This window comes from Pseudophryne corroboree, chromosome 7, assembly GCF_028390025.1.
Source record: "Pseudophryne corroboree isolate aPseCor3 chromosome 7, aPseCor3.hap2, whole genome shotgun sequence".
Taxonomy (NCBI): Eukaryota; Metazoa; Chordata; class Amphibia; order Anura; family Myobatrachidae; genus Pseudophryne; species Pseudophryne corroboree.
Window position 1 is genome coordinate 496925225 of NC_086450.1, and position 13778 is coordinate 496939002.

At 45.2% G+C, this 13778-nt stretch overlaps 1 protein-coding gene across 3 annotated transcripts in view; it reads right to left on the minus strand.

Moving 5' to 3' along the window:
• Positions 1–13778, minus strand: part of LOC134945751 (uncharacterized) — a 708129-nt gene that overhangs the window by 291565 nt on the left and 402786 nt on the right. For all 3 annotated transcript variants that reach the window (XM_063935217.1, XM_063935218.1, XM_063935219.1), the window contains one exon: positions 7916–7960. In XM_063935217.1, coding sequence (XP_063791287.1) covers positions 7916–7960 — 45 coding nt within the window. The remainder of the gene's footprint in view (positions 1–7915; positions 7961–13778) is intronic.

Here is a 13778-nt window from a genome sequence, read left to right on the forward strand (position 1 = left end):
AGCCCGGTGCTGGTTTTAAAAATATGGGGAACCCTACGTCTTTTGTCCCTGGTGTTTTTGGAACCAGGGCCGGTACAAGAACCCGGTGCTGGTTGTCTAAATACAGGGGGACCCCAGTCAATTTTTCTCCGGTATTTAAACTACCAGGACTGGCTCAAGGAGCCCGAGGCTGGTTATGCTTAGGAGGGGGGACCCCACGCAAATTTCTTTTTTACATTTTTAACTATTTCTGAACCTTTTCCACAGAGAAGCATGCACGGATCTCACTGATCCGTGCATGACTATCTGAACACGCCAGCAAAATGCAGGTCTATTTGAAAGCTTTTTTTTTTTTTTTTTACGAATTCTATGCTTTCCCGGCAGTGTTTGGCTATTGTCGGCAGTGATTGAGAATACAAATTCTTAGTAAATTACCAAGTTGTATAAAGTACAACAGAGATTCTCTAATGCTGACAATCTACAGTACTGTGTTGCTCGAACCAGAGGCGGAACTACCGGCAGTGCAAGCAGTGCGTTGCACTGGGGCCCGCCTCTGTCCAGGGGCCCAAGCATGTAATGAGTCAAACTGACTCATTACATGCCGCTGTGCGCTGCGGCGAGGAGAGGAGAGGAGCGGCGCGCACTGCAGCAGTACGGGGTAAGGAGCAGGAGGGAGGCGGAGGAGCGAGCCGCAGCAGCGCTTTGTTACTGGTGGAGGCGCTGCTGCTGCTGCCCCTCTGCTTCACTATAGGCTGTTCTGAGAACAGCCTATAGTGAAGCAGAGGGGCAGCAGCGCCTCCACCAATAACACAGCGCTGCGGCTCCCTCCTCCACCTCCCTCCTCCTTCTCTACTGCCCGGGAAGCTGCACAAGGAGCCTGAGCCAACAGAGATGGTAAGTATAATTCTTTCTTTCGCCTGCCGCTATGTATAAAAAAGGGAGAATCTGCCTGCCGCTATGTGTAAAAGGGGAGAATCTGCCTGCCGCTATGTGTAAAAAGGGAGAATCTGCCTGCCGTTATGTGTAAAAAGGGGAATCTGTGAGCTGTAAGGTGTAAAAGGGTCTCTATCTGGTGTAGTGGTGCTACTGTGCGGCGTAATTTGAAGAATGGAGGCTACTGTGCACCGTTTTATAAATTGGTATTATTTTGTGGACACACCCCTTCGCCACGAAGCAACGCCACTATGTATTTTTGCGCACTGCCCCTGGGATGGACTTGGATGGGATGGGGGGGGGGGGGGGGTCCCAAAGCATTTTGTCGCACCTGGACCCACCGCTTGCTTGTTCCGCCACTGGCTCGAACAGCTAGTTGCGTCAGAATACACTAATTTATATTTACTGGTATATATACAGGTGCTCATTACCGCTGTGTATTTTAGATAGTGGAATGAGTCGCTCCTGCAGATTTACCCTGATTTATGTGAAACCTGTGTGTACTCTTCCATTGAATGTTTTACTATGGATTACACAGAAAAAAATAATAATAAAATGAATGTCAGGGGGAAAAAAAATATAGATTGGCACTTTGGGAATCTAACTCGGGACCCTCAGCGTGGGAGGTGGGAGCCTTCACCGTTAGCCCATGTCGCTGCATGGAAGATACAAAAGTTAATGAGTAAAAGTAATGCAAGCAGCGATTCCTTCCCATTGGTGTTCGTTTATGCTGTTAGGGGACTGGAACGCTCATATTGTGCACTTTACATACTGTTAAATCAATGAGCTACATTATTCCTTTCACAGATTAGTTGCATCTGCATACACAAGTGTTTTAACACGTTCGTTTGCGTCTGAATAAACAATTTTTATTTATTTTTTTTACTCTCCGTCTGACCATCGGTCATCATATGTGTGTATGCTATGCAGTACAGGACTGTATATTAACATTACAGTCGTCACTGACCATTTGCCAGAGTTTGTACTGTAGATCAATCCGCCGCTATTCAAACTAAAGTACTGGATTAGTGGAGCATTAGCCACCCAGTGGTGGAGATGTGTATTGCATGCTCGTGCCTTAATGCACCTGTCCGTGATTAAACTTAGCAATCTAAGCTATCGCCTAGGCGTGACTAAACCTCCGTCTAGGCGCAGAAACAGTCAAGATAATGGAGGGCCCATCTGTATCTCTGATGTAACCCTAAAAAGTTACTTTGATTGGGGGGATGATTCTTCGTTTCCCCAATAGCTTGGCCACCTGTTTCCATTCGGCCTCTGTTTCGGGTGTTTCCCATGTGTCCTCATAATTATTCAGAAACACTTCAAATCTATTCTGGTACTCAAATCTGGTTGGCCTGTCCCTTATTCTCCATCTAGGGGTTCCCCATTCGTTGTAATCATTTGATCTTTTTTTCTTTTTCTTTTTTTTACGTATTCTGTTGATATAACCTATTCTCATCATAGAATTGTACCTTATTTCGTTCTCTGGAGCGGTGATTATTAGTTGAATATGAATTGTTTCTTAATCTTTTATTATAAATCCTTACTGTTCCTTTTGCAGAGTCATCTCTATCCATCTTGTCATCCTTCCTTAATATTAGGGATCTTTCATATTCTTCAACTTTTCTATTTTGCCTGCAGGTCATGTTCTTTAAAACCTGCACTCCCAACATGTATTTTCAATGCTTCCTGGACCATCTCAATTTCCATTTTCAATTAGAGTCGGAAACTGCCGTTTTGTCGGACGTCAGTTTCCGACTGGAATAGGAAGGGGAAATCCGACTTTCCGGAAAGCACGTGGATCGGCGGAATAGCCGCCGATCCGTGTGCTGCTGTTGGAAACGGGGGCCAAAGTCGGATTGAGAAGTTGAGACGGTGGAGTTGTTTTGGGGGGTGTGGGGTCCGGCGGGTGGGTGAGGAGGACAGGAGAGGAGATGGTGCAGGGAGCGGTTGTTACCTGCTGGAGCCGGGGGGTCCTCCAGCAAGAGCCGGGTGAGTGCCGTGAGCTCCTGCTACGCTGCTGCAATGTTTCCTGCTCTCCACGCTGCAATGACCTGCTAGAGGGACAGAGCAGGGGGGCACCTGATCAGTGTCCTTTGAAAATCATTTCCGACTTTAAAAACTGTCAGAATGATTGTTGAGAATGGCCAAATCCGGCAGGATCCTGTCGGATTGTCCGTTCATTGAATAGGTCCTGTCGGATCCATTCCGACAAATGCATGTCGGAATGGATCCAACTTTAATTGAATATACCCTAAGTCTCCATTATTCTTAGGCATTTTACCTTTCAAATAAACATTTCTTCTCTCCAACCTTTCTGAAACACATTGTAAAGTTGACATCATGTGTTGTTCACCTGCAGCCCAAAACCACGGTTAGGATACCAAAGAACAAACATACAGAATTTATTAGGTGCTGATTCTGTTCCTAGAGCATTATCTCCAACTACCTCTTTTTCTCTCTCTTGGATAGAGGTATAAAAACAGCTATTTAAGGGTTATAAATTAATAGGTGGAAACAAAATGATATAACAAATCAATTGATATTTTGAACCCATTTACCAGTGATAGCCGACAGAATTAATAAAGAAAGAAAACCAGAGGAAAATGTCTGTTTTTTCTAAAAAAAAACAACACGTGATTGTATGTAAAATTGTGATTGATGAAATACCGGCCTTATGTTTAGTTGTATGTACAAAATTACAAAAAAATATATTTCTTTATAATAATTCTTGTACATGTGTTGGTAATATTCTCTCTGAGAACAGCAGCGCTTCATTTCTTTGTATATGGTCTTTTCTGAAAAAATGGATTATCCAGTTAACTCCTTTTGAAGGGGTATGGGTCGCTGGGTCGACACAATTTAGGTCGACAGTCATTAGGTCAACCACTATTGGTCGACATGCATTAGGTCGACAGGGTCACTAGTTTGACAGGGTCATTAGGTCAACATGTAGTACCAGGTCAAAAGGTTGACTTGAGTTTTTTTACTTTTTTTACTTTTTTTGGTGTCGTTTTCTTCGTAAAGTGATGGGGAACCCCAATCAGTGCACCATGTCACCTCACATGGCTCGCTTCGCTCTCCATGCTTCGGGCAATGTTACTATTCCCAATCGTAGTCCGCATGGATCGTAAAGTATGAGAGTCCAAAAATGTAAAAAAAAACAGTGAAAAATGCATGTTGACCTTTTGACCTGCTGACCCATTTGACCTCTCGACCTAATTACCGTATCCCCTTTGAAGCTGCAGCAGTCAGAGAGAAAAAAGAGGTAGATATAGATATTGCTCTAGGAACAGTATTAACGCCTAGTAAGTTCTTATATTTGTTATTTGGTATCCTAACAATTATTGTAGATGATACAGTATGCAGGATTATTGCAGATGATACAGTATGCAGGATTATTGCAGATGATACAGTATGCAGGATTATTGCAGATGATACAGTATGCAGGATTATTGCAGATGATACAGTATGCAGGATTATTGCAGATGATAACAGTATGCAGGATTATTGTAGATACAGTATACAGGATCATTGCAGATGATGCAGTATGCAGGATTATTGCAGATTATACAAGTGATATACTATGCAGGATTATTGCAGATGATACAAGCAATATACTATGCAGGATTATTGCAGATGATACAGTATGCACAATTATTGCAGATGATACTGTATGCAGGATTATTACAGATGATACAAGTAATATACTATGCAGGATTATTGCAAATGATACAGTATGCAGGATTATTGTAGATGATACATTATGCAGGATTATTGCAGATGATACAAGTAATATACTATGCAGGATTATTGCAAATGATCAGTATGCACAATTATTGCAGATGATACTGTATGCAGGATTATTACAGATGATACAAGTAATATACTATGCAGGATTATTGCAAATGATACAGTATGCAGGATTATTGTAGATGATACAGTATGCAGGATTATTGTAGATGATACAGTATGCAGGATTATTGCAGATGATACAAGTAATATACTATGCAGGATTATTGCAAATGATACTGTATGCAGGATTATTGTAGATGATACAGTATGCAGGATTATTGCAGATGATACAAGTAATATACTATGCAGGATTATTGCAGATGATACAGTATGCAGAATTATTGCAGATGATACAAGTAATATACTATGCAGGATTATTGCAAATGATACAGTGTGCAGAATTATTGTAGATACAGAATGCTGATTTATTGCAGATGATACAAGGGTAATATACTATGCAGGATTATTGCAGATGATACAAGTAATATACTATGCAGGATTATTGCAGATACAGGATTACTGCAGATGATACAAGCAATATACTATGCAGGATTATTGCAGATTATACAGTATGCAGAATTATTGCAGATGATACTGTGTACAGGATTATTGCAGATGATACAGTATGCAGGATTATTGCAGATGATACTGTATGCAGTATTATTGCAGATGATTCAAGTAATATACTATGCAGGATTATTGCAGATGATACAGTATGCAGAATTATTGCAGATGATACAAGTAATATACTATGCAGGATTATTGCAAATGATACAGTGTGCAGAATTATTGTAGATGATACAGGATGCTGGATTATTGCAGATGATACAAGTAATATACTATGCAGGATTATTGCAGATGATACAAGTAATATACTATGCAGGATTATTGCAAATGATACAGGATTATTGCAGATGATACATGCAATATACTATGCAGGATTATTGCAGATGATACAGTATGCAGAATTATTGCAGATGATACTGTATGCATGATTATTGCAGATGATTCAAGTAATATACTATGCAGGATTATTGCAGATGATACAGTATGCAGAATTATTGCAGATGATACAAATAATATACTATAATTTTGGCTCCCCCCTCCACCCCAACCTAAATTCACAATATGCTGCACTTCAGTGGGTGACAGGGAGAGGCAGAAGGTGACAGCGTAAATCAGGGGGAGACAGAGGGTGACAACGGAGGGCAAGAGAAGGCAGAGAGTGACAGGAGGAGGCAGTGAGTGACAGGGAGAGACAAAGGATGACGGGTACAAGATCATTGTCCTGCATGGTGTGGAGATAAATATATCCATGGTAAGGACAGGAACACAGCAGCCTCTGCTCTGTCTGTGACAGGGACCCCGACCTCTTGTGAATTCCTCAGTTTGGCACTCGGTCAGGCAGACTCTGACAGTGCCAGTTGACCAGTTGTGAGCTGCCTGTAAGTCACATACAGCATAATGTGCAGCTGTCTGTTAGAGGCTGTGATCATCAGTGCCGATAGGTGTCAGGACTCCTCTATCAGTCTAGAACACACACAAGGTCAGCCATGCCTCCCTAAGGTAAGGGGCAGGTCCCTTAGGCAGTGGGGTCCACTCTGCTCTATGCACTGGGCTATTCATTCAATATTGCTCAAAATGGTGTATGTGGGGGGGAAACTCACTGCTTATCTGGGCAGCAGAGGGCCCCTTAGTCCTCAGGAGCCCCGATGCAATGCTCCTGCTGCATCAATGGTAGTTCCACCTCTGGAATGTATGAATAGTTCAGCAGAGGTTCATTTGATGCATTGTCACTCTGGAAAAGCAGGAGGCGGCATGTGGTACCCAGAAATTAAGATGTGAGGAGCATTTAGATGCAGAGCAGTTTAGTTTAGCAAAATGGTGTAGATCCTATACAGGAAAAAGGGGGGACTGGACTGCACACCCTATTTTTAAACATAATAATAGGTACTACCATGCTGAGACTTCTAGTGCCATACAGGAGAAAGAAAAATGCTGATGCACACTCTAAGCACTAAGGGGCTCATTCCGACTTGATCGCTAGGCTGCATTTTTGTACAGCCTGTGATCAGGTCTGAACTGCGCCTGCGTAGGCACCGCAGTGTGCAGGCACATCGCATCGGTACAAAGCGGATCGCCGCTCTGCAATGGGTTTGTGCGAAGAATCCATTTGCATGGGCGTTCGCAAGGTGATTGACAGGAAGAGGGCGTTTGTGGGTGGCAACTGACCGTTTTCAGGGAGTGTTTGGAAAAACGCAGGCGTGTCCAAGCATTTGCAGGGCGGGTGTCTGACGTCAGTTCCGCTCCCGGACAGGCTGAGTAAGTCCTGGGTTACTCAGAGACTGCACAAGATCTTTTTGTACAGCTCTGCTACACATGCAATCGCACACTTATCGTGGTTCCTACATTGCGGACTACTTATATACAGTGCCGTTTCTAGTGTAGGGCGAGCCCTGCGATCGCACAGGGTGACCGCCGCTGCACTTTGTGGCTCCCTTCTCCCCCTCCTCCCTCTTCCATAATAGTACTCCACTCGGGGGGTGCGCAATGACGCGGTTGCATTGTGGCGTCACAACGCAACCATGTCATTCTGCAAAACTCTGCCCCCTGAGCGAAGTACTATGGAATAGGGAGGAGGGGAAGTAGCATAGCAGTGCTAGTGGGCTGGCGCCCACCAGCAAGTATACACCCCTAGCAACGAGCATTACCCTTGGAAACTAGCATAAATCCCATAGCATGAAACCCCTGGCAATGAACATGACACCAAGTGCATGAATCCCCTGGTAATGAGCATCACCCTTGGCAATGAGCATGTATCCCATAGCATGAAACCCCTGGCAATGAGCATGACACCCCGCTCATGAAACCCCTGGCAATGATCAGGTAATTTAAAAGTAATTAGAAGCTTTACTGTAGAGCATTATGTATCACAGGCATTAGTGTGTGGCATAATATGGTGCAAGGAGCATTACTGTGTGGGGCTTAATTTGGTGGATTTTTTTTTATTCTTATGGTGGCCGAAGTCTGTTGTTGCAGTGTCAAATACTGGGGTGTAAGGTTGTCTTTTACTGTGAGGCCATACCCATTTTAATGGGACCACGCCCAGTTTAGCGAGACCACGCCCCTTGCTGGATTTTATATGGGGGGGTGCATTTTTTAATGCACCTCAGAATCAGCCTCTTAGTACAGAAAGAAATTCACTTACCTGTAATAGGACTCTCCCGCGGTTCATAATATGATAGAGACTGTGCTGTACCAAGGAAATGAATAACAGAAAACATGAGTTTAGTGAGATTTACATCTCTTACTACAAACATAGGACTCCTGCCCTATAATTATTACATGAAGCTAATACTGTATGTAACAGAGTTTAATTTAACCAAAAAGCTCCAAAATTGGGCATATACAGTAGTCCTTCAATGAGTGTGATATAGGATATACTGCTATACAGCTCATTACAATTGTAAATACTGTACATTTGAGTAAAATACTATATCAATATACAACCAAACAGTATGTCTAAAAACAAATACTCATCACAGAAACAGTATAAAGCCTAATTGCTGCTTACATGAGTTCTTTAAAAAAAATCTCCTGTGCTGCCTCCATAAATAAATGTCATCATGTGACATCGGTGACCCCTCTCTATTCTCTCTCTCTGCTCTCTACTTAATGTAGCACATAACTGTCTGGTTGCAGACATACAGATAAGTCCTAGCTCATCTTTGCAGCTATTCGAGATGCACTGGCCGCGATACCTATCTGAGGCAAAACCTCGAGATCCCACTGTCGGATCTTTCGGTTTTGACTCTGGCACCAATTTCAATTTTCAAAAGTCTCATTGAAATCAATGGGCTGACTGCTGATTGGCTGAGAGAGCCATCTGTCATGGCTCTCCGCCATTGAGCACTTCCCCATAGACTTCAATTGGACAGACACACACAAGATGGCTCTATCACTATCACACTGCCAACGCCGCCAGCAGCCCCACACTGCTATTGCCTGTACTGTATCCAACCCATTCTGTATCCTGCTCTGTATACATCCTGCATGGTATCCAACCTACTCTGTAACCTACACTGTATCCGACCTGCACTGTATCCAACCCAATCTGTATCCTGCACTATATATGACCTGCACTGTAATCCAGGGGTTTACATGGGCATAGAGTGCCAGTCATCAGTGGCCCAGGGCCCCTAAGAGGGAGGTACAGTACAGATTGGGCACTGAGAATAGGTATGTGCAGGGGCCATGTCCACTTGTGTATTTTATATATAGTTTGCTGTTTGTTACCTACTACTTTATGAGCAATGATATTCCGCAGACGATTCTCAGGACATTTCTGTGTTGGATTGTTTTCTATTGAAAGTACTTGCAAGTTGGTTTGATTGGTTATTGATAACACATTTCTAATTTGCAAAACATTTTTCTTCCTCAGGGTCCATGGTCTCCACAGGGTAACCTTGGGTATGATCTGGTTGGAGACCAGGACTGTCACAGAACAATAAAGCTTTGTGAGGCTCCCAGGATGCAGTGGGCTCCTCTGCCTTCATTCCCCGCCCCCATGCTCAGGCACAATTGGGTGTGTGATTTTGGCGGGACCCCTGGCACTACCTTCACTAGCAGAGGCGCAGGGTTTCCCTGGACTGCAACCGGATCACTGGGTGACAGGTAAGGCAGGTTCCCGCTCGCGGGGCCCATGTATAGCAGAGTCCATTTACCACTGACCTTGGGAGAGGGTCAGCGGCGCTGATGTGCTCCCGTACCATTAAGTGTTCCCCGTGGCCACGCTAGACCACCAGGGCTTTTATGTACACTGGTGCTGGGGACATGACAGGACAGGAGAACCGGTGGTGACATTCAGCAATGGGGAGGTCAGTGCTTCCCCAGTGGCCCCTCCCATAGCCCAGGGCACCATTCCACAGCAGTCTTCCCGCCCTGGGCTGCTCCTCCCTTATCCTCCTCCACGGAGACACTGGGCAGCCATCATTAAGAGCTCTGCAGGTCTCCGGGAGTGGTGGGCAGAATCTCCCTGTATACCTCTACCACATTGCAGGTTATACAAGCGCTGCATCCTACCAAGCCTCTTCTACAGAGCAGGGTAGTTGATGTCCGTGCTCATTGCACTTACATTGTTTATCCTGCATTGTATGTGACTTATGTTAGTGCTGCTGCATGCTTTCAATCTCTCTGTCTGATATCTTTTCCTTTTTCTCTCTAAAACTAACCCTTGAAAACTGGTGTGTTTTGGGTTACATTTGCCACACAGTACTGTACATGTATTGTATTTAGTGTGCGCACTTTGTCACATATTATCTCTGTTACACACTGCACAGTGCCATAATTGTGAGTGTACAAAGTAATGTCTAACAAAGCTACAACTAATCAGTCATGGTCTTCTACAATAGTAGCATGTAAAACTTGTGTCACAGGATGGTCAGTGTACAACCTGTATGGTTCCTCCCAGCACCTCAGCCCCTCCAGCACTTGTACAAGAACTCCCATGGGCATCTTTTACTACATGGCTAACTAAGATTGCTGACAATATTGCTACCCCACCTGTGGCTTCGCCTATGGGCATACCACAACCACTGTAACCCGTGGCTCCCCCTATGGTTATGCCACAACCACTGCAGCCCTCACTCGCTCCCTCTATGGGATTCCCACATTCATTACAACCTGTTTATCAGGCTATAGCAGCCCCTACCACATGGTTGGACTGTTTCTTTTTACTACTCTGTCAACGGACCCTGGCAAAGCACAAGTGCGGTCTGGAATCATATGGTCCCTCCTGCAGTCGGAGGTCATCATCCCTGGTCCACAGTCTCAACAGGGTCAAGGGTTCTATTCTACCCTCTTTTTGGTTCAGAAGCCAAGCAGTTCATACCATCCAATTCTGAATCTGAAATTGCTCAACAAGTACCTCAGGGTCCCCAGGTTCCATATGGAAACTGTACGGTCCATTGTCTTGGCTATGCAACCTGGAGACTACACGGTCTCCCTGGATATTCAGGATGCGTACCTCCATGTACCTATTGCACCCTGTCATCAACGGTATCTTCGCTTTGCTGTTCTACAACAACTTTTCCAATTCCAGGCCCTTCCCTTCGGACTGTCTACAGCCCCCAGGGTGTTCACCAAACTCATGGCAGTGATGGAGGCCACTGTCCGGAAACGGTAAATTCGTATATTACCCTACTTGGATGACTCTAGTGCAGTCTCCAACAGTGCTGAAAAGTCACCTACAGCAGACTGTGGCCTTCAGTACCATGGATGGCTAATCAACTGGCCCAAATCCTCGCTCATCCCATCCCAGAGGATGCAGCACCAGGAACTGCTGCTGGTCGCCAGGGTACAATGCATATTCCTCCCTCAGGACAAGATTGAAACATTACAGTTGCGCATCCACAACTTGCTCCGCAGTCCCAGGGTCTCAGTTAATTCAGCAATGCAGACCCTAGGCTCTATGGTCTCAGTGTTCGACATGGTGGAATATGCCCAGGTTCACTCCAGGCCTCTTCAGCGCCTGATACTCTTCGAATGGACAGGTTTATCGTCTTAAATCAAATCCCACACCTTGATTCTACCCAGATCTCTTCGGGCATCTGTCATGGTGGTTACACACGACCAAATTAGTCAAGGGCTGGCCGTTCTTATTCCCACACTGGACACTCCTCACCATGGTCGCCGGTCTCTGGGGACGGGAGTCTGTCACTCCTTTCAGGGTCGCTGGTCTCTGTTGGAATGGAATCTCCCAGTCAACGTCCTGAAACTTTGAGCTGTCTACCGGGCCCTTCTGATGGCCCAAACCCTGATCCTGGGTTACCCAGTACAGATCCAGTCAGACAACGCCACAGCAGTGACATATATCAATCAACAGGATGGCACTTGCAGTGAGGCAGCGATGCGGGAGGTAAAAAGGATTCTCGCCTGGGCAGAACTACACCTCCGGCCATATCCGTAATCTCTATTCCAGGAGTTCTCAACTGGGAAACAGACTTCCTCAGTCGACAAAACATTCACGCCGGGGAATGGTCTTTCAGATACTGGTGCGCAAGTGGGGACTTCCAGACGTCGATCTCATGGCCTCTAGACACAATCACAAGGTTCCAGTGTACGGGGCCAGGACAAGAGATCCAGGAGCAAGCTTCATAGATGCTCTCACAATTCTGTGGGCCTTTCAGCTAGCCTATATCTTCCCTCCAGTGTCTCTACTTACCACAGTCCTGAGAAAATTCAAAGAGGACGGCAGCAGGATCATACTAGTGGCTCCAGCATCGCCCAGATGCCATTGGTTCACGGATCTAATAAATCTCTCCATATATGAGCTCTTCCCTCTGCCTCTTCGCCCAGACCTACTCTTCCAGGAACCCTACCTCCATCCAGACCTGCCTCGTCTGTCCTTGACGGCGTGGCTCTTGAGACATCCATCCTAAAGGGAAAAGGGTTTCTCTGGGGAGGTGGTTCAAACTATGCTTCAGGCTAGGAAACCTGCTTCTGCTCGCATTTATCACCAGATTTGGCACTCCTATTTCCAGTGGTATGCTGATCATCACTATGACCCCAGGGTACTTCGGATCCCTAGTTTATCGTTCTTGCAGGCAGGCCTCACCATGGGTCTTCGTCTATCCTCTCTCAAGGTCCAGATTTCAGCTTTGTCTGTCTGGTTCCAGAAGAGACTGGCTCCTTTGCCAGATGCGGTACCTGCCTTCAGGGGATACTCCAGATACAGTCTCCATTCGTCCCTCCTGTAGCTCCTTGGGATCTGTCATTGGTTCTTAGGGCTCTACAACGCAGTCCATTTGAACTGCTACAAACAGTAAACCTCAAGTGGCTCACCGCTAGGACTCTTTTTCTACTAGCTATTGCTTCAGCCCATAGAGTCTTGGACTTGGGAGCTCTCTCATGCAGCTCCCCATTCCTGATATTCCACCACGACAGGGCAGTCCTTAGGACTAAACATGGTTACCTACCTAAGGTAGTATCTAAATTTCATGTCAATGAACCAATTGTGGTACTGGCCTTCCAGGAACCCAGTCTCTCACAAGAGGAAGTCTCGTTGGATGTGGTCCATGCTCTTCAGATCTATGTGGACCGCACGAGTTCGGTTAAGAAAACCGATGCAAGCCAGTAAACAAACATTGGCATGATGGCTTCGCATGACTATCTCACAGGTGTACACACAGGCTGATCTGCCTGTACCGAGTACAGTGTCTACTCATTCTACTTGCTCTGTGAGTCCCTCGTGGGCAGCACGCCGCAGAGCGTCTGCTGAACATTTATGCAAGGCTGCTACGTGGTATTCTGCCCACACATTTCTTAGGTTCTATTCCTTTGATCGGTTTGGCTCTCAGGATGCAACCTATGGCTGCCAAGCCTTCCTTTCAGCTTAGGGGCGTACCCTCCCTATAACAATTGCCTTAGGACATCCCAAGGTTACCCTGTGGAGACCATGGACCCCGAAGAAGAAAGAAAGAGTTACTGTATGGTAAAACTTACCTTTGTTAACTCTCTTTGCGGTCCATGGGATCCACAGGGCAACCACCGTGATGAACCACACTTCAATGTATTGCCTTAAGGTCACCAGGTCCCTTCTCTTCTCTATGAAACTGTGATGTACTGTGTGTGTGCCATACTTCTTTCTCTAGCTCCTGCTTTGGGCTTGTTAACTAAAACTGATGTGACTGAGAATAGGGGCGGGGTATGAAGGCAGAGGAGTCCACTGCATCCTGTGAGCCTCACAAAGCTTTATTGTTCGGTGACAGTCCTGATCTCCATCCAGATCATACTCAAGGTTACCCTGTGGATCCCATGGACCTCAAAGAAAAAGAGTTAACAAAGGTAAGTTTTACTATAACGCTTTCTTTTAAACAGAAATAACTGCCGTGCTCTGCTGCTTAGTTTAGCCAGCCAGCCTTTGGCCTATGTTGGTGAGCAATATTGTGAGCTGTGATGTGGTCAAAATTGACTGTTAAGGGCTGGAAATTAATGTTATTAAACTATAGTAACAAAAAAGGCCAAAATTATGTGATTTATTTTTTTTTGTACATTTTTGAAAAAAACTCAAA